This window comes from Lagopus muta, chromosome 1 (genome assembly GCF_023343835.1).
Source record: "Lagopus muta isolate bLagMut1 chromosome 1, bLagMut1 primary, whole genome shotgun sequence".
Taxonomy (NCBI): domain Eukaryota; kingdom Metazoa; phylum Chordata; class Aves; order Galliformes; family Phasianidae; genus Lagopus; species Lagopus muta.
In genome coordinates, this window is record NC_064433.1 from 61,058,956 (window position 1) to 61,079,489 (window position 20,534).

Consider the following 20,534-nt stretch of genomic DNA (forward strand, 5'->3'; position numbering starts at 1 on the left):
GTCGGTTGTGTTTTGATATTTTTTTTTCCTCTCCTGTTCAAGTGCAGGTACCAGCAAACAACAGAGGTCAGTTTCTTTATGCAGAGTGCACAGCCAAGAGCAAACAGCTGTTACCACTGCTCTGTTACCACTAGCAGCAGCAGCATAGCAAGAATGCTGTAAGGACTTGCACAAAAGCCCTACGTTTCTGTGAAAGGGGGGAGAAGAAATTCAGTTGCTTAACATGCACATGTCATGTCCATTTTTATTTAAAAAAAAACAAACAACAGAAAACACCACCAATAAAAGGACATTATTTACATGATTTCTTCAGAGGCAGCTGGATCACAAGTAGAGCCTCAGCCACCACGTACGTGATGACACATACATCAAACAACCTGAGTCCAAGTCTGTTCATTGAACCTGAGATGTGAATATAATGTGCTACTGCCCAGAGAGACACCAGGTACTCCTCCTCATTCTAGGCTGGTATCTTTTTTTCTCTCCAGCAAGCTGCTCTGAAGCCAATGACCACCTTTTCTCAAGCATATCCGGATACTATTCCCCCCTAGAATCCACCCCTGTACCTTGCCCAGCTGCAGCAGAGAAACCTGCAGGATGCAGCAGTTGATTAGAAATACTGACAAGGTGGGCTTAGCACCCAGTGCACTTCCCCTAGAGGCATGAGCCAGGGGCTGTACCTGCATTACATCTGCTACTGATAAGGAGAGGGAAGAAAAAGAAAAAAAAAAAGAAAAAACACCTATTTTGTAAAATGGAGAAGAGTAAGCACTATATCTTACAGGTGCTGGCAGACCAGTCATGCAGCTCTCACTACCATCGCTACTGTGCTACTCTACAAAAGCCCATCTACAAGCTCTGCCTTCCCTTTCGCAGCTGTGTCTCAAAAGTTATGAGCAGAAGAAGTATCTGAGCAGATCAAGAAGTTAAAAAGTCTTCAGGAAGCCAGTGGCTGCAGATCTCTCACTCACGCAGCTAGGAGGAAGGAAACAGAACCAGCATTAACCACAACAGTGTCTTCTTGCAGCCACAAGCCCTCTGCCTGCCTGCCCAGCCCATGGACTTGGGCACATGCCAGGGAGGCAAAGCAGCAGCAGCCTGCGCACCCACGAAGGCACCTGCACTCTATGCAGATCCGTGCCTCAATGCTGCCACCTGCTGCGCATCTGTTAGCCCTCAGCCCCACATTCTGTGCTAGGACTGGCTTTGGGGGGGTCCCAGGGAAGTGAGCAAAAGCTGGATATTGCCCTCAGCCTTCGCAGCTTGCACATACCAGCATCTCCTCCCTGCCAAGCCCCCAGAGCCGCAAGCATTATAGGAAAAATAGCAGGCATCTGGCAATGCTCGCAGGGAGTAACCAGGGCCAGCAAGGAGACTGGCTGTGACTTGCACTGAGCTGCAGAGCTGCTGGGTAGCACTCACCATTCTGACAACGTAGTTGTGGAGGTGTTGGCTGATGTAGTTCACAGTGGTGCTGAAGACACGCTGTAGAAGGGAAGGCACCCGGTTTGCCACTTTCTTAGTTAAGAGCATTGCTAGCACCAACATGGCCTTCTCTTGCTCCAGATCTGATGGGATGGCTCTGGCAAGCCCTTCTACTGCCTGTGACAGGTACCGTGTTATCTCCTGCACAGAGGGGAGAGAGGATGTCAGTGCAGCAACTGTGCACCTGTACAGACACAGCACAAGCTGCCACGTTTCTTCCCAGGCTGTTACACGCCCAGGTGGCAGCAAGGATGACTGATGGCCTCAAAGCTCAGCTGCTCCCCCAAAAAAACAAAGAAACAAGGAAACACCACACAGCATTGGAAGAATTAGGTAGCACCTTACACATTTAGGGTGCAGCAGCTCAGAATCTGCACCTAGCCTGCCCGGTCCTGAAGTAGCCCAAGAACCCTGGAGACAGGAACCTACCTTAATCTAAACACTGTAAGTAGCAGGGCTACGTGCCTAGGGGCAAACTGGTACGGAGAAAAGCTTCACAGAAAAGTCTTCACATAGGCAGGAGCTAAAAAAGGGGTCCAGGCACAGAAGAACCACTACCTCACTTCTGCTTCTCCACTCCCCTCAAAATAAAATCATTTCAATCCTGCCTTTTCAAGCCCAAGCAGACCCTCAAATCAAAGGCAGCTTTAACTTCATCGCAGGCAGAGAAAAACCAAGCAAGCTAAATATCCAGTTATGCAGTTATCTCTTGAAGAAGCCAAAAGGCTCTGGGGAAGCAAATTGTGGCTGTTGACCCAGATGTGGATACTTCCCTTGCAGAGCAGTGAGGCACATTAGATGCTGGACCAGGGATGCTAAGTCTCATCCCATCATAAGCTAAGAGAGAACCTGCACTGGAGAGAAGAGAGAAACAGTGGAGGTGCCACCCACAGAGGCCTTTTCAGCAGGTTACCCCTACCAGCCCAAACCCACTGCTACTCCCAACACCAACAGCCTGTGAGCCAGAGGATTAAGGCACCGTAAGAGGGAGCACTGGATCTCACTGCTTGCTGAGTCTCAGTGTTCAGTGATAAACACAAGCCAAACTTCTGCCAGATCTGTCCATCTGACAAGCAGCTGACATGCAGGACCCAGCATCAAAGATCTTAAAATTACCTCTGAAAGTCAGCCCTGCTCCACAACCTCACTTTCCCCGCCTGCAGAAAGGGACAGAGCCTAAGCAATTCCCTTTGCAGGGCAAAGGCTGCCAAGGATACAGGCTCACCATAGCATCTTCTCTAACAGAACTTCACATCAAATATTAACATTTCAGATTAATTTCAGAAGTGCAGTAATGAAGGCATCAAATTAGCAAAGGCGTTGCAAACTTGCTGCTTCAGTCACAGCACGAAAGACTCAACGTTTTTAAGGGGAGCTACTGATCAGATTGCTTTTCACTCACCTCTCTAGGCAGATTCTCATTCAGAAAATGTTGCACAAGATCATTTACTACTTTTGCTTTGATTTGTTTATCCAGCTGGTCTCCGATCTCAGCAAGCTGAGCAGCAATGGTCCGGACGATTTCTTCATTTACCTCAGGGTCAAGCACTGCCAACACACACAGCAGGATTTGGTTCACAGGCTGCAGTCACACTGGGTTCAGCACAGGTGAGGTGAGCTAGGGCGTTTTGCCCATCTCCATTGCCAATCTTCCCCTACCCCCAACCTTCTTCCCATACTGCCTTTGTGACAGCCATACTCACTAAATGGGGGAAGTCAGAACAATCCCAACCAAGATTTGTTCAAGATAACTACAGCCAACATTCTGTCTAGAGAGGGGAGGGAAGGAAGAGTGTGCCTGATTTCTCAACTGACAACTGCCAGGACCTGTGTCATGAACACCATCTAAAACACAGCATCTCCTTTTGGCAAAGCTTCCCGTTGTCACTTTGGGCCATGAAATCAATACATTTTGCAAGATGAGGCAATGTTTACTATAGTGGTTACTCATTACACTGCTTCACTACTTCAAGGTGCCAGCTGGCACTTTGTGGGCAATGTGCAATACCCATGCTGCTTAGGGCTAGAGAAGCAAGAACAGTACAAGGAACAATATAAGAAATTGCCTCTGCCGCACTAGTATAGCACAGGGAATTAACTCAGTACCAGAAAAAGAGTTGCTCCTAAATCCTAGCTGAAGTGCTGAAACAAAACTCCTTGAGGAGCAATGGGAAGCTTAACAGAACCACTTAAGATCCCACTGCTTAAGGACAGAAACCATTAGCACCAGATTTGTAGCCCTTATCTCACATGCTACAGACTGTGCAGAGGGACAGGTGCTCAGCCACCAAAAGGGAGCTGCACTGCCAAGCATTAGCTGTCTTACCCCAAGTGATAAAACCCCAACCAATACAACCACCAGCTGTGAAGTTTCTCAGTGCAGAGAATATTGCCAACCATCTGTCACAAGACAGTCAAGAGACAAGGGGATAGAAACAAAGCCCACCATCTTCACAGAAGGCACATGGGGAAAAAAGAGAGCACTCACCTAGCTCACCATTCTGCAAGTGGCCACTTCGATTCCCATCGGTCTGAAGTTCCCCATCACTATCATAAGATTGAACACCTTTAGTGGAACACAACATGCCCTGGCTTTGTAGGAATGGCAGCTGCTCTCTGAACTCACAGCCAGAGGACTCCGCCAGGAAAGCAAAGAGCAGCATGCGTTCCATATGGTCAGATCCATCACTATAGATATCCTAGGTGGAAGAAGAATCACTGTTAAACCCACATCCTGCTGTGTAGGTTTGTACAGATGCTGTTTTTCTTACAGTGGACACCTTTTTCTGGTCTCCTTTGGTTACGGTGCACAATAGTGCCCAGTTTGCAGGAGCTGAGCAAATGCACACTGACTCCTAGCTGCATACATGCACACAGCACTGTGCTGGTTAATGCTGGCTGGCTCTGGTCTTACAAACCAGCAGTTGAGGTGTCAGCTCATCTCTTGAGTGGCAAGGACGAAATCCCTGATCAGGACTCCTCTTCTGAAACAAAGATGAACGCTCAGCACAAGTGACTCTATTCACACATCTGTTTCAAAGGTTTTCCCTGTATTTGGAAATTGGGCACCCTACTTCCTGTACAGAACTAAGCCAACAGTTCCCCATTTAACTTTAATCAGAGCACAGCAGTAACAAGGTGGGGAGCAGAGATAACAGATAGCATAAGCCTGCAAAAAAACTCAAGTTTGCATTCCTTTTCCCTCTTGAATGGGATCTAGACAAGCTCCATAAAAAACATATTTAGATCCCTGCACAGTCAGGCAGCTGCTCATAAGAATAGCAAGACAGCAGACCATTGGTGCCTCATATCCATTTGCTTGCAGTAAGCAGGCACATGCTGCTTCTGCTGTCACATGCTGTCTTCCATCAGGGCAGCACAGAGTGCCCAGGTGGGTTAGGCTGAGGAGGTCCAGCAGGTGGGCAGTGATGAGAGCAAGAAGTCCCACAGGGCCTCAACCAACCAAGACCTTTGCAGGAAAACAGAAGGCTGTCCAGTAACCCCAATTAAACAGCTGATGAAGCAGGATGCATGAGTGCAGAAATGAAACAACAACAACAAAAAAATCCCTATTCTTGTACCCAGACTATCTGCTCATGCAGTAAGAAGGTGCTGAGGCCTGAACAGATCTACCTAAAGGAATCAAGGTTAAAAGAAAATTGGTTTGCCTTGCCAATTTCATAGACCAATGGGTAATCAACCAGGATGAGCCTAAGAATTAAAACAGTACACACTTAGTTAAGTGGAATCTTCCAAGGTCACTCCATATCTACATAACTATATCAGTACTGTCACAGTGTGCTGTGATGGCCTATGCAACAGTAGAAAAATTGTGATGAATGTGTTAGAAATAATCAGGGACACAATGTTTGCTGGGGAGATCAGGTAGAGGAAGGACAGAACAAGGACAACGAGTCTGGAAATAAAAACAAGAGGGAAATAAGGTACAATCAAAGATAAAGCACACCTCCCTTGAGTATGGGTGTCTACAGACAATAGTGAAGGTCACTGGGTGCCCCAAGCACCCCAGGGCACCACACAAGCACAATGAAAAACCCACCTGACTTATGTTTCTGTTCAAAAGACTTGTGGGAAAGTAGAACACAAAGAGGGCTAGAATCATGCCTTGCAACCACACTTAATGCTAGAGGGTGACAGAAGTTTGAACGGGTTTATGGGGTTTGCAACATGCACGTGAGAAACAGTAGCTCTGAAATCACATTTATTATAGTGTTTTGTGCAATATTTATTTGATCACAGTGATGGGTCAAGTAGCTTATTTATTAGTTTCAGTGGTTTGCTACTTAATAAGCATCACTGCCTCTTAAATCAGTTGCATCTCACACCTGAAGTCTAATGGGAGAGTCTCACACTGTGGTAACAAGGAAGGAGCTTGCAAGCTAAACGGTTCCATCCACCTTCTGTCTGTATTCATGATGGAGGGGTGCAGCATCAGAGACTCCAGCAGGAACTCTGAGGAAGACGAGAAGGGCACAAGCCAGCACTTTTTGAGACTCATCCCCTTCCAGGTACTTCTGAACAAGCACGTAAGAGAAGTGACTTCAGTGGCATTTAAAACTAACCTGTTCCATGACAGATTCAGAGATAGAACAGCTCGTCAGTCTGCTTCAGATCAGAAGTCCTTGTCCTGCAAGAGCAAGAAAGAAAATGGTAAATGGAAAAAACAAACCCCAACACACTTATCTTCAAGCAGTGCCCATAGGCCTTGTAGAAATTGACCTTTCTAGAGATACACACACTTCTGGAGAGAAGTGCCCATGAACAAGGCTGAGAGAATAGCAGCTGTTCTGGCAGGAAGGGCCCTAAATCAGGTGAATCAGGTAGGGGAAAATGCCTACCTGCCATGGATATGTAGCAGACAGCGATGCAACATGACCTACAAATGGGGCTTAAAGCCCCTTTAGGTGGTACCAGAAATGAGAGCAAAGGCCATTTGTAGTGCCAGAGCAGGAAAGCAGGGTTATCGCAGAAAAGATTCCAGCCCTCTAAAAGTAGTTCACATCTCCGGGTTTTCCAGGATCCTGATAACCAACTGAGAGCCAGTGAGCTGCTCAGGTCTGTGTGCACAGTAGCATATTCCTAAGTGAAGCACCCAGGTGACATTGCAACGCATCTACAGGATTTGAAGTGCTCCCACCCCATACGCCTAGAGATGTTTGAATACACTCCGGCTTTGTTTCAGTACACGTTCCTAGATATTTGTTGAAAAGGAAGGGCTGGATCAAGTGCCAAAGGCTTCCAGGCACATCAACAAAACTAAGCCTGCAGAGAAGTTTGATTAGAAGATGGGGAAAACCAGCAGGTCACAACCAGGGCTGACAACCCACAGCCTGCCTTACACCTGGACAGTGCCTGGGGAATAGGTACATGGGGAGCAGGGAGGGGTGCAGAGCATGCTGCAGAGAGCAGCCTCCCTCACTCACCAGAAAACCAGCGCCTGCTAAGAGCACAATGCTCTCTCCTCACCTAGGCAGTGAGGTACGTGGGTGGGTCAGACCAGCAGACCAAAATAGCCACATCTGGTTCAGGAAGGCACAGCACAGAGACCATCAAGCAAAGACAAGGAGGGGAGAAAGGCAGATTGCACATCTGCAATTGCTTCCTCATACGCACAGCCATACAACTGCATGCAGAATTCCCTATGGTAAGCTGACTTCATGAGCACTGCATTCCCACCAGGCCTCCTCCATGTTGGGCAATAACCTGGCTGCAGTGCAGGTACCTGCTGACCTGAGTTAGGGTGAGAGCACACGAGAGCTCACCCATCCAGATCACCAGCTAACTACCAGAGACTTGGACTCATGATGATGCATTAAGTTTTAGAGCAGGAGGGTTTCCAAACTGCGTTTTAAGCAATTAGGTGTGCAGGTGGGAAAAGAGGAAGGAAGTGAAAGCAGAAGTACACTCAAACTCTGAAGGAAGCCAAGTTACAACTTCAAGAGACCAGGAATTTCCCAGCTTTTCGAAGACTTAGAAGCTTCCAATGCCAAAACACAACCTGAAATACATTTTTAATTAAAAAAATAAAAAAATAAAAAAAAAAATAAAAAAAAAAAAACCACAACACACCAAGAGCCCAGAGGCAGCTTTTCAACCATGAAGTCTTTTTCATTTAGTCATTACACCAAGCTTCTGGCTTCCTAAAACAAATTCAACTTCTGCTGCTTTGCACTGCACTATTTTTATGGTCAGTTCAGATCCCAATTGCTGCCACTCACCCCTACCCCAAAGAGCAGGCTGGTTGGTTAGAGAGAGTCCCTCTGTTCTCCTGGGACCTGACAGGAGCTCTGGAACAGCACAGGGCTACCTTTCTCCTGACCTTTGTCTTTGCTGGAGGTCAAATGTTTATTAAGGTTGGAGAACTTCTTACACCCTCACTTCCCTCCTGGTCCCAGGGATACTTTTTCAGATCCATGGCAGCACTGTGGCTTTGTGTAGAACTGAGAAGCTGTCCAGAAGCAGCTGCATCATCCTCTTCCCACAGCAGAGATGCAGGTGTTTTGCAGCACTGACAGAGCTGTGACGCAACACAAGCCACTACAGCTGCATGTACGCAAATGTCCAGATGTACAAGTGAAACCAGCTGAGTAGTTTTTCCTCTTACAGTGCTTTACAAGAAGTGGACCACTGCCACCCAAACCCAGGCAAACTGTTAAAGGGTGACTGCCTTCTTCCTTCTGGAGGGGTATTCCAGAACACTGCTGGAAGGTCAGCTGAGCAGTCAGAGGGTAAGCTGCCAAGAACGAACACCAGCCTGTGCATAGAGAAATGGAATCTTTCTTGCAAAATACTACTTAAAAACCCAAATTCCCTCATTTTTATTCATGTTGCTGTGAAACCTGTTTGGCTCAATCCAAACACCTATGAAAGAAGCAATCAAAGGCAGAGGTACTGCTGCTTTCTCCCATTCCTTGCTCTAAAAGAGGAGACAGACTATTCTAGCCCAAAATAAAAAAGGAAAAATGGACATTCTGCTCTATTCTCAAATCAGCAAATACAAGAACTAACAACAGGGAGACCCAGACCTATTCTGGGCACACCCATACATGCTCGTAGGCATTTTGCTGAGTAGGGTTGGAAAGGCAGAGCACAAGAGCTTCACACAAGCTTGTGCGAGTGCATTGTCAACACAGTAAGGGGAGCTTGATCCAGCTGGAACACACACATTACTCATGCGAATTCCCAGGAAGCTGCAGCAAGCCCTGTGTGCCTGGCTACAGCTCTGAAGATCCTAATGTCACATTCTGACAGCACTTTGTGCTTTTCCAAGACAGAAGGTGTTAAGCAACCCTTGCCCTGTCACAGCTTCCAGGGTCCCTGCTGCTCCCAGAGACACTAATGGGGTGTGCAGTGTTCCTCCCATCATGGGATCACCCAAGCTTTATAGACACTCCTCAGGGCTGGTCCACAAGAAATAAGACATTCAAAAAGTACTTTAAGAAGTCACCCATCCTAATTGCCAATTACAAGGTTGTCCACTCTTGTTTCCTGCCTTAGCTTACGTGCAGCAGTCAACAATACCCACCACACCCTCCGATATTTATACTGAAAAAATTAAGACAAAGGCTAGAAGATGATGATAATTCCCATTAACTCTTCCCTACATCAAGCAATCACCACCCTGGCGGTAAAAAAATCCCTGAGGCACTCCAGCCTTTGGCTAACAAAGCTCTATGTGGGTGGTCAAAAACACATGTGAGAACAAGAAAAAAATAAATTCTATCACTACATTTTCAGAAGTATTTAATTAGCCAGTAGCTCCAGAGACCTCAAATTTCAGCTAATTGCCTTGAATAAATATAAGGGGTTTTGATACTCAGCAAGTTCCTCCTGAGAGCTGAAATTCTTTAGTGCCATCTCAAAAATTGGACTCCTTAATGGCAAACCCCTAAAAAGTCAAATATAATCACACCAATGCTATCTGAAGCTGAATTCATTAAGGTGTGTGAATCCTGGTAGCTGCAGGTTGAGATTTTAACTTCTTCCATTCACTGAAAGATGTCTCATCTACAATCAAACAGAAGCCTTTAGTACAAAAAAATAGAAAATGCCTACTAACTCCATCTCACTCACAGTAAAACTAGATAATCTAGTCAGGCTGTTTTATAGCTGCTAGAAGTCTTGGAAAATATTCACAGAATCGTTTGAGCTGGAAGGGATCATTAATGACTGTCTGGCCCAACCCCCTTGCAGTGAACAGGGTCACCTACAGGTAGATCAGGCTGCTCAGAGCCCCATCCAGCCTGACCTTGGGTGTCTGCAGGGATGGGGCATCCACATCTCCAGGCAACCTGCACCAGTGCCTCCTTATCTTTATCATAAGGACATTTTTTCCTTATATCCAATCTAAATCTCCCCTTTTAGTTTGAAACCATTTCACAGCACGCCCTGCTAAAGAGCCTGTCCTCTTCTTTCTTAAAGCCCCTCTTTAGGTATTGAAAGGCTGCTAAAAATTCACCTCAGAGTCTTCTCTTCTCCATGCTGAACAGCCCCAGTTCTCAGCCTGTCCCCACAGAGGAGCTGTTCCATCCCTGGGATCATTTTGTGGCCTTCCTTGACACATGCTCCAACAGGTCTGTGTCTCTCCTGTACTGAGGACTCCACATCTTGATGCAGTACTCCAGGTACTTCACCAGCACAAAGCAGAGGGGCAGGATCACCTCCCTGACCTGCTGGCCACACTTCTGATGCAGCCCAGGATATAGTTTGCTTTCTGAATTGCAAGGACGCACTGCTGGCTCGTGCCCAGTTTGCCATCCACCAGCACCCCCAGGTCCTTTTTGGCAGGGCTGTGGTCTACCCTTTCATCCTATAGCTCGTACTAATAGGATGGTTGCTACAACCCAGGTCCCAGACCTCACAATTGGTTACCTGGGCCCACTGCTCTTGCCATCTAGGTCTCTCTGGATGAGCCTAGCAGCACTGTCCCTGCTTCCACTGTCTGTGCATTCTCTTCTTACTCTCCATCTCAACCAGCAGGTCCTGGTTCAGCCATGCTGGTCTCTTGCCTTCCTTTCCTGACTTCCTTATTGGGGATGCAAAGCCCTAAGGAAAGCTCCCTTAAAGATCTGCCAGCTCTGCTCCCCTGCCTTTGAAGGTGGTTTCCCAGAGGGTTTTGTTGACTAACTTCCTGAAGAGCTGGAAGTTCGCATTGCTAAAATTTGGCATCCTGATTTACTTCACTAATTTACATTCTATGGAATATAATTTGCTTTTAAAATGAAATACCAATGAATTTAATGTATTACTTGTTTTCAGTCTCAGTTGCAAGCCAGCACTGTATCAAGAAGGAGACTCAGCAGCAGTCCCTCATTAGTAAAGAGATGCAGCTTGAAGTCTGCTTATGTTTCTTGTTGCTATCTATACACTGACAGTTCTTTATCTCCTTATTTCCTCTTTCCATACAAGAGTGTTCAGTTTTTAAGTGAGCACTGAAACAGTGCCAAACAGAAACGAATTGCTGTAACTTGAGGGAAAGTAACCTCTATGTGAGGGAAGAAGAAAACAAACAGACAAACAAAAACACGGAAAAGAAAGCATAAGGACAAAAATGGTTTGGGAAACCCCTCCTGGATAGTAAAAAGCTGTTGCTACACATTAATGCAGAGCATACGATGAGCCTCACTGAGGCTTACTCAAAAGCAGAGAACACACTGGCAGTGAGAGGCAAAGTTGTTTAAATTCCTCCTCCTAAAAGCCACCACATGCTACTGCAGGCCTGCAAAGGACAAACCAAACAAGCACTTCTCGTAAGTGAGAAGTGCCAGAACACTAACAGATTTTACACAACGAGACTGACCTCAAAAGATGAGCTCTGAAAGTCTAAAATAGCAAGCTATCACTTCCCTGTAGCTTTTGTACACAAAGCTGCCTCAGGAGGAGAATTATTTGAGGAGCACTCAAAACAAATTGAAGTCGTTCAAACCCTTAAAGGTTCATGCAACACACGCACCTTGGACTTTCCCTGGGTTCTAATGGCTGGAAGCTACAAAGGTGATGGCTTACACTTCATGCTTAAGCTTCTAATTCCCAAGGCATCATTTCTGTCACAAACAGAACTGTTAATCTGCTAAGACACTTCTGTGTTCACTCCTTTCCTGCCTCTGTACAGTTCTCTCTGCCTAACCAACGCAGGCTGCCACACAGACAGACACCACAGCAGCAGTATATCTATCTATCAGCACAGGGCACCAGTGCTTATTTCACCCTCACACACTCCAAATTCTTGCAAGAAAGAACTCTGTGGTTGCTTCCCCCAAAGCAAGCCCTCAGGGTTTCCTTCCATGCACACGCCACTGCCCAGCTGGTGTTGAGTGTACCCTGAGGGACAGCACAAGAGTTACTATCTCCACAAGGAGAGCTGTTGGAGGAAGTTCTCAATAGCTCGAGGCAGCCATAGAAGAGTCAGTCCCAGAATCTCTATAGCAACAGTGCTGACCTAAACCAGCTTTTATCCCTTCTTCACATCTCCAAGACAGCTCAAAAAAGAACCCATGCCATGAATAATGCCCCTGGCTTGCCACCACTTTCCCTTCAGATCTTTCACCTCTCCTCACAGCTCAGACAGCAGTTGCTATTCTTAGCCCTATCAGACACTGTCTGGTTATGAAAGCAGACTTTCCAGCAGCAGAGCCACATGCATGTAGGACTGCCTCCTTTAACTGCTTGTCTAGATTCTGAGACACATCCTGTACAAACACCTGGTCACACACTATCAAAGGACTTACTGTGAGCTGTCAAGATATTTATCTTTGTTTCTCGTCTGGGTTAGGACCGAATTCAAGTCTTCAAAGCAGAATAATCCATCAGTCATTGAGAACGCTAACAGCCAGTACAGTGATTTCTGTCTGACACCCGAAAGAACTTCCTTTTTGGCAGTCTGAATGACATCATCACTGGAGTCAGTGAAACAATACCTATTTGTCCACTCCTGGACCCTCTGGCTTTTACTTGTTTCACAGGGAAACATTTCTTTGAAGAGCTGCAAAGCTCAATACAGAAGCATTTCACAGATAGGGAAACCAAAGCACCTGGAGTTGACACAGCTTGCTCTGCCATCTGACAGGTAAAAATCCCCACTTCAAAGCATAACCACACTATTTCACTGTGTTCCCACAGGCAAACTGCTCTACATGACAAGTCAGCAGTCCTACAAAGTCATAAGAAAACCGTACCACAGACCTACCAAGTTCCTTATTTGAGGACTTGTAAACAGTGCCTGACTACCAGCCTTAACACCTCCAACAGATAGAGCAAGCAAAATCCACAAACGGTCCAAAATCTCAAAGAAATCCCCATCACCCTGCCACACACCATTCCTAGCCCAACAACCCAAAAGGAGCCACAGAGCCCAGCTGACAGCAGATGCTGGAGCTCCTCCCCACACTTCTCTAGCTGTGGAAGAAGCCAGACTGCTCACACAGCAGCTGCACACACAGTTTAGACTAAGAAAAGACAGGGAGAGAATACACAGTAAAGGTAGATAGACAGCTTGAGGATTTGCAAAAAAAGTTTGTGCCAAGTGTAGACATTACCAACTAGAATATTATCATGATTATCTTACTGTGACAGTCCTTATCACTACTCAGTCCACCAAGGATACACCACTTGCATCAGCACTTTGGATGCCCCATGGTTTTGCCTCCTCTGTGATCCCCTGTCCTCCTAGAGAGAAATTTAACTGTAGGCTTAGGAAAGAAAACATGGGTGAGGAGAGGGAAACAAAGGTACTGCCAGGTGAAGGATAGGCTGAACAAACCCTTTTGTGCATCTACAGGTACACATGTGCTGCCATGAAATCAAATGAGTTGTTTGGTATCACCTAGTTAATACCAAAGCTACTAACCTGGAGTTTCTTAGGACTTGTCCATCACAGACAACAGCTTCCAAAGTGCAGGCATTCTCCATGCATTTACCTCAGAGGGAGGATGCACCATTATCTTCATTTCAGATGTGGCAAAACACTGAGATGGCAGCAAGTCTATGGCACAGCATGGGCCAAAACCCATCTCCCAGACACTTGTGATTTATTTGCTAGACACTTAAGTAAGACCCCCTGCCTGTCAAGAACTGTAAGAGCTGCTTACACTCACCCATCCCTCCCACCTCTCAAGCAGGGGCACTCATTGCTCGAGGCTGTCAGCTTTTGTTTCTCTTGCTCTCAGTTTCAGACTGCTTCCTCCTTCGAGATCTGTGAATAATGCCACTTCCAAGCACTCCGCAATGAAACAAAACCACATAGTCTGCTCACAGCATCACTGATGGAAAAACACACCAAAACGTGCTGAATACTTCCTGCACTCAGTAGCTTCACCTCTCAATGTTCAGTGGCACCAAAATGGTACACAAAGACCCGACACCAACAAATGCTCATCTGCCTACCACCTTCGCTAGACCAGTTTCATATTCGCTTCCTTAGTACAGAGTAAGCATCACAGCCTGAGCAGTTTAAGTACTTGCTGTGTACTTGAACTCAGTAAACCATAGCAATTTGTTTGATGGGACTCTTCTTCCCCCTTTTTGAAAGAAAAATGGGACTGGAGACCTCCAAAACAAGTTTTGGAGCAACCTTCTCATTTGAGGCATATTTAGTCTCCCTGAGGTCTGCTGCTGTGTCACACTGTTTTCATATATTCACATCTAATTCTGTACATTTGGATGGAGATTCTGCTGTGAATCATAGCAATAATCTTCTAGTTATCAGAGGCAGTACTCAGACTTCTTAGGAAAAAGCACCACACAGCTTTCTCAACAGCCTTCATTTTCACCTGGCTCAACATACCCTCACCCAGCCCGTAGGTGGCACATCAATGACAACGAAGGAACACAGGTCCTCTTTAAAGAGGAAAAAAAAAAAGAAAAGGCATGAGCTTGCAACCGCTGCGGTTTCCGTATCAGATTGGGGGCTGAAGGCGGCATGACAACACTACTTAGCAATCTTTAGAAGCCAGCCTACAGATGCAGTTGGGCTGAAGTTTAGCGAGCAGGAAGCCTGCAGAAGGAACTGCCACAGAGCTCAAAGTCAGGGCTTGGACTGAGTCAGCTAGATTCGGATCCAAAAGGAACTGGCATATCTACATCTACACAGAAGGTGCAAGATTTGATCCTGACTACAGTGCACGTGGTCATTCTGATCTGGGATTAAGTACATACAAACCATTTGTGAAGTCAGAGACATAAGAGTTTTCATCCAGTTTTACAGGATGCTTCTTCTGGGGCATGAGCCTGCACTGCAGCAAGTCTTCACATCTGAGCCAAGTGCTTGATCCTTGAAAGGACAGACCAATGCCACCTGACAACAGCAACTCAGAAATAAGGTGCCTCTTGGATGAGATCAGACAAAGCTGACAAAGACCAGGAACAAGGGCACTGGGAACCGTAGCTGCTGTGCTATCTAGAGAACAAAAACCACCCTCCTCATTTGAAACACTCAGATTCTTGTTAACATCACCAGACAGAAGAATAAGTAATGCCACTTCACACTGCAACTTAATGCAATTCACAGCTGATGTTGGTAGAAGAAGAATGTTAGTAATCTGAGTTTTCCTTACCAGATTATGTGCATGCAAGAAAGGAAACCAACAAGGAAAGAGCTGCAGGGACACAGGCAGCATTAATAGCTCTTTGCCTCAAACCATGTGGTCAAACAAGAACAATTCTTGTCCATACCTGACAAATACACGGCCTTGTCTCAATATTTGAAAGCTTTCCCAAAGCACAGTGCTTTTTTATACCTGCCTCCTTCCTCCTAAACATCAAGTGTATTATAGCTGTACATGTCTTTCTCTTACAGAGAGCCACGTATGGGTGCAAGCAGACAAGGCTGATTCCCCAGGAGTAGAGCCTAATGCTGTTCCTCTTGTGACACTGGAGGTGCTGGCTCTCAGGAGAACTCTCCCGTTGCGTTGTATTCCCAACTCTTGCTCCTGTCATGATGATGAGACAGATGGAGCCAGTGGAAAACAAGTCCTGAAGGAACCTTTCAAGATGGCTGCTCAGCACTGCTTGGACTCCCCAGCTGTAGGCCCACAGGCACAGTGGAGTTGTGTGTGTTTTACACCGAGCAAAAGCCTGACTGCATGCAATAATGCAAGCCATTTCACTTTCAGTTTAAATGGAAGAGGAAGCACAAGCTAGCATCCCAGAAAGCGAATGTAAAACTGAAGCACAGCAACTAGCTGACCTAAGTGAGCTTGCACAGCTGTTAAGCTGAGGGTATAGTATCAGTCACACCAGGCTAACAGAGTTACACTGACATAATACTGAAGAAATAAAAAAGTAATTTTATTTTAAGAGATGAAAGAAACAGCCCAGTGCATTACAGACATGGCGCCATCCATTCTCCAGGAAGCCACTGTGAGGATGCAGCAGGAACGAGCCAAAGGTCGGGTGATGTCAGAAAACACAGCAGGTTCACTGACAAACAAAAACACCACAGCCAGCTGAGCAATGACTGCACACAGTTTACCTGCCCTGCTCATGCTTTAGTTGAAGCTGACTGAAAGGTCTGAGATGTCACCAAAAGTTAAAGGAGTTCAAAGCCACACCACCACCCCTCTCCTTTTGCAGCAAAAGCAATGTTCCACAGCTTCATTGCCATGTACAGCCTTTTCCTTGCATTCATCAACAAGGACAGCCCAGCCCAAACCCACTGTGACCAGGTAGCATGATTTGTCACTTCCAAGAATCACTACCTGGACGCAAAGAGACAGGAAAGTCTGGATCAAGTGCCAAAATTAGTAAGTGCCCAAAGCAGTCCTAACAGTGCTTCAACTAAAGCACAGGGCTGCAGAAGGGAGAGGGGACTGAAGGATTCTGCTGTTGCAAAACCAGGTACAAAAAAAAAAAAAAAAAAAAAAAAAAAAAAAAAAAAAAAAAAAGTACTCTGCTCCACTCTTGAGCTACTGCTCCAAAGACAGCACAAGGACAACCCACATCATCTCACCTAGGCAAAAGGTGCTGTCTATTACCCACCATTGGCAGCTACACTCTATTAACTTCCCATTGCAGCTGATACGAGGTCACCGCTCCTATAGACATGTGGTACAAATTGAGGCAATTGCAGAAGCTCAGGAATTAACAGCTTTGAAAACCAAAGAATGAGAGCAGACACCCCACGTGACTCACAGCATGTTCTTACACTTTACCCTACCTTTCCTTACCTTCCTTTGGCCTGCATCAGAATCAGACCCAACCTCTGTGGAAAGGACCAATTATGCACACTCTGTAATCATTAACCAGTGATTTTTCAGTAACCCATCCCTCACCAGAGATAAACCAGCCAAAACTAACAAGGGATCCAGCTTTCAAGCAGGAGCTCTGCACCTTCACTCAAGCTATGAGTGCATCTTCCTAAATCAGAAATATCAGCATTTATTTGGTTTGCAGAATAAGCAGATATGAAGATTGTACATTATTTGGAGCTGCACTTATCTAACACAGACTAAGCCACAGCAAGCTAAGAGAAAAACAGAGGAAGGTGCTAAGCAAAGAAATACCAGACTTGCTGGTAAATTCTGAGGAACTGCTAACTGGAGGAAATGAAACCTGCTCAACTGCCATCAATTCCCTCCAGCAGAGGTAACCAGAGACTCAGTTTATTTCCCTACCTCCACTGCTTATTAGTTCATAACTGGAGGCAATAAAGATGCTTTATCAAGGAGCCTACCTCAACTAGCTGAGACACCACAGTTATGTCAGCAGGCTCTGCACGTAGCTATTATGCCCCTACTCTCCCACCAACATCCCATAGTCACAGAATCGTATAGAATCACAGAAAGGCCGGGGCTGAAAAGGACCACAGTGATCATCCAGTTTCAACCCCCCTGCTATGTGCTGCCCAGAGCCACATCCAACCTGGCTTTGAATGCCTCCAGGGATGGGGCATCCACAACCTCCTTGGGCAACCTGTTCCAGTGTGTCACCACCCTCTGAGCCACAGCTTCCAAGTGTCAGGCCGCACCATAAGATCTCCAGAGGCAGCAATCACAGGATTTATGTGATTTACTCTATCAGTGTATGTATCAGTGTATGTATTACTCTATCAGTGTATGTATACTCTATCAGTATTTATATGATTCACTCTATCAGTGTAACTGCTTGCTCTCCCAGCTTCTGAGGAGCATGGGCGACTCCTGTCATCCTGTTACACAGGAAAAACAATACACAGAAACAACATGGCATTACTGACCCTAGCTAGAAGTGCCCAGAGCCCACACACACAGCCCTCCCCACTTAGAATTATCATGACTTTCATTGCTTTGGGAATTTAAAAAGAACACCACCAAGCTGAACTCATTACCTCCAGCTTGCTCAATCTGGGTGTAAGGAATTAGCGATGAGTGAGCAGGAACTCAACAAAACCACCTTAAGCAGGAGTCTTATTTTTCCTTCCAAAACACAGCACACATGACCACATATAAACAAGGATGAGCCAGGCAGGAAGGCAAGATTGCCTTGTGTACACAGGAGGCAGCAAGGAGTGGATGTCGGCGTCAGAATAGGCCGGAAGAGACCTCTAGGATCACTGAGCCCAACCAGCAGCCCGTGCCTGCCGTGCCCACTGCCCACGTCCCTCAGTGCCACATCCACACGGTTACTGAACACCACCAGGGACGGTGATCCCACCACCCCTCCGGGCAGCCTGTGCCACTGCAGCGCCACTCCTCCCGCGAAGAAACGTTTCCTAACATCCAACCCGATTTACCTTAAAGAAGCCTCTTCAAAAGGTTTAAACTTGATACATCAAGTTGGCAGGAAGAGTCCAAGACCACACAGAAAACCCTCCTTCTCCACGAAGATCTCCCACAGATACGCCTCTCCAGACAGCTGAAAGCACTGCCGTTCGATTTCACTTCGTTAGAGAATGCCCCGGCTCCCTCCCGAGGGCCCGGCCCGCGCCCCCCGCCCCGCCCCAACGCGGCAGACAAAGGAGCGGCGCGGCGAGGGCTGGAGGACGGCGCCGGCGGGCGGACTGAGCGCGGGCCGTGCCGACGGCAGAGGGGAGGCATCGCGGCACGGCACGGCAGCGGGCGCGGCGCACCCGGAAGAGCTGCAGCGAGGGATTAAGGGAAAAAAAGTAAAAGCAAGCAAACAAACAAACGACGGACCCGCTGAGGTGGGAGTGCCGCAGGGAGATAGCGGCGTTCAATACAGAATAGAAGCCACTTTAAACCCGTTCCCGCCCTAGCGCAACACGCAGAAAGGCAGCTCAGCCCTACTTACCGGGAGCAGCGCGGCTCTCCCTACGGTTCGCGCCCGCCTCTATTTCAAGGCCCCGGCTCCGCCCTCCGCATCGCGCGGGTGCGGGGTGGGGCTTGGGCTTCCCCGGCCGGTGGAGGAAACGGAGAGGGGGAGCGGCGGCGTGCGCGCCAAGCGGGCGGGTGAAGGCAGCGGTGCGGTGCTCGGGTGGAGAGCCGCCCCGCGGGGCTGTGCGGGGTTGCAGCCGGCGGCTTCCGCTCCTTCCTCCCGTCACGTGTCCGCTTGTGTCCGTGTACGGCACATCCAGCGTTACAGCTTGTGGAGTTTAATATCGTGTCGCTGTTGAAAGCGAAGCTTTCCATCCAGCGGTGTCAGTAACACGAAGCTGGAGCCTTCCTCCCTACTGCCAATCATAGAATCATAGAATGGCCTGCGTTGCGGAGGACTACGACGATCATCCAATTTCAACCCCCTTGCTGTGTGCAGGGTTGCCAACCAGAGCAGCCCAGAGCCACATCCAGCCTGGCTTGAATGCCTCCAGGGATGGGGCATCCACAACCTCCTTGGGCAACCTGTTCCAGTTCCGGGCAGATCCCGACATAGTTCTCCCCATGCTCCTCTTGGAGCCCACAGTGTGTTTTATTGGTTTTACTGCATCAGCTGCCAATACTTTCCTTACCCTTTGGAACCCCAGGGGCTGGAAGGGGCCCGGCTCCCTGCCCTGTGCTGGCCTGGCTCTGAGCAAGATGGGCAGCGTGGGGTGTGATGCAGTTTGGAGGGAATGAAAGGCTGAGTGTGGTAGGGTCGGAAGTTCCTGGGGGGATACAGCAGCATTGGAAACTGAAAGCAACAGCTGTGCCACACCAGACTCTGATGATAGGATTTGCTTTGTTAGGGGGTCTTTTCTGGTGTTATTTCCTACCACACCTGGGTAATCTGCACAGGAAGTGTGGCTGCTCTCTCAGGGTCTTCAGGGTCAGTGTAGCTTTTTACTGAGGCAAGCAATACAGGAATGCTCTCTCTGTGGGACTCACCGTTCCATTCATTGTTTCTAAAGGGGAAGAATCTGTGGGTATCTAATTGATATCAGACACCCTGCAAGGGTGCTTGATGTGCACAGAGTGAGAGGAATCCCCTGAGTCTACAGGGTAATTAAAAAGGCAGTTGAAGTGCCTCAAGGCTGACTTCCTTAAATATGATGGGGAGTCTCATGTGTCCTGGGGTCCAGTTGTCACTTGCTATATAGCCACTCTTTTGGCACCGAGACTAACAGTAATGACGGTCTTCTGACACCAGTGATCCCTTTCAGGTAGCTGCATTATTTTCAAAAGCAAGAGATAAAAAAAATGACATGAGAACTGTCAGGTTTGGTGTGTCCCCACAGAACCAAGCTGCTGGAATGAAGCGCAGTATCTCACTCCTGCCACCCTTCCGCACAACCTGACACCCAGCCAAAGAGGAAAGCCCAAGGCCCAGCATCCCTTTCTGTGGCCATAGTAGGTCTGCTTTGAAACAACCACTTTACAAACACCAGAGTTTTTCCTTTGTTTTGATGATGGTTGAGCTGGCTGGCAAGTAAGATTCATCGTTACGGTTTTCCCCAGCTGGGATTTCCCTCAACATCCTGTGTGTTCTCTGCCTCTCGAACAAATGGCACATCGAGTCTTATGATGCGCTTCACATACTTGATGACAGCAGTGCTGCTGACTGGATACAATTCCTCTGGGCTTCAAGTTCCTGAAGTTTACAGGACACAACACCAAGCACTTGAGCTGAACATTTGTCCTTTTACAACAGGAGATGCTCAAACGTGACAGCTTTTTCTTGAC

At 47.3% G+C, this 20,534-nt stretch overlaps 1 protein-coding gene across 2 annotated transcripts; it reads right to left on the bottom strand.

The window, feature by feature from the left end:
- Positions 1-224: 224 nt before the first annotated feature.
- BID (BH3 interacting domain death agonist) lies at positions 225-18,912 on the bottom strand. 2 transcript variants are annotated; one of them, XM_048938509.1, is made up of 7 exons: positions 18,730-18,912; positions 18,212-18,342; positions 6,069-6,133; positions 3,974-4,184; positions 2,888-3,033; positions 1,423-1,626; positions 225-975 (listed from the first exon to the last, which is right to left on the bottom strand). In XM_048938509.1, the coding sequence occupies exons 3-7, from the start codon at positions 6,075-6,077 to the stop codon at positions 964-966; spliced, it is 582 nt and encodes a 193-aa protein (XP_048794466.1). In that variant the 5' UTR covers positions 6,078-6,133; positions 18,212-18,342; positions 18,730-18,912; the 3' UTR covers positions 225-963. The 2 variants fall into 2 exon arrangements, with proteins under 2 accessions (XP_048794466.1, XP_048794475.1); XM_048938518.1 differs by lacking the exon at positions 18,212-18,342.
- Positions 18,913-20,534: the final 1,622 nt, after the last annotated feature.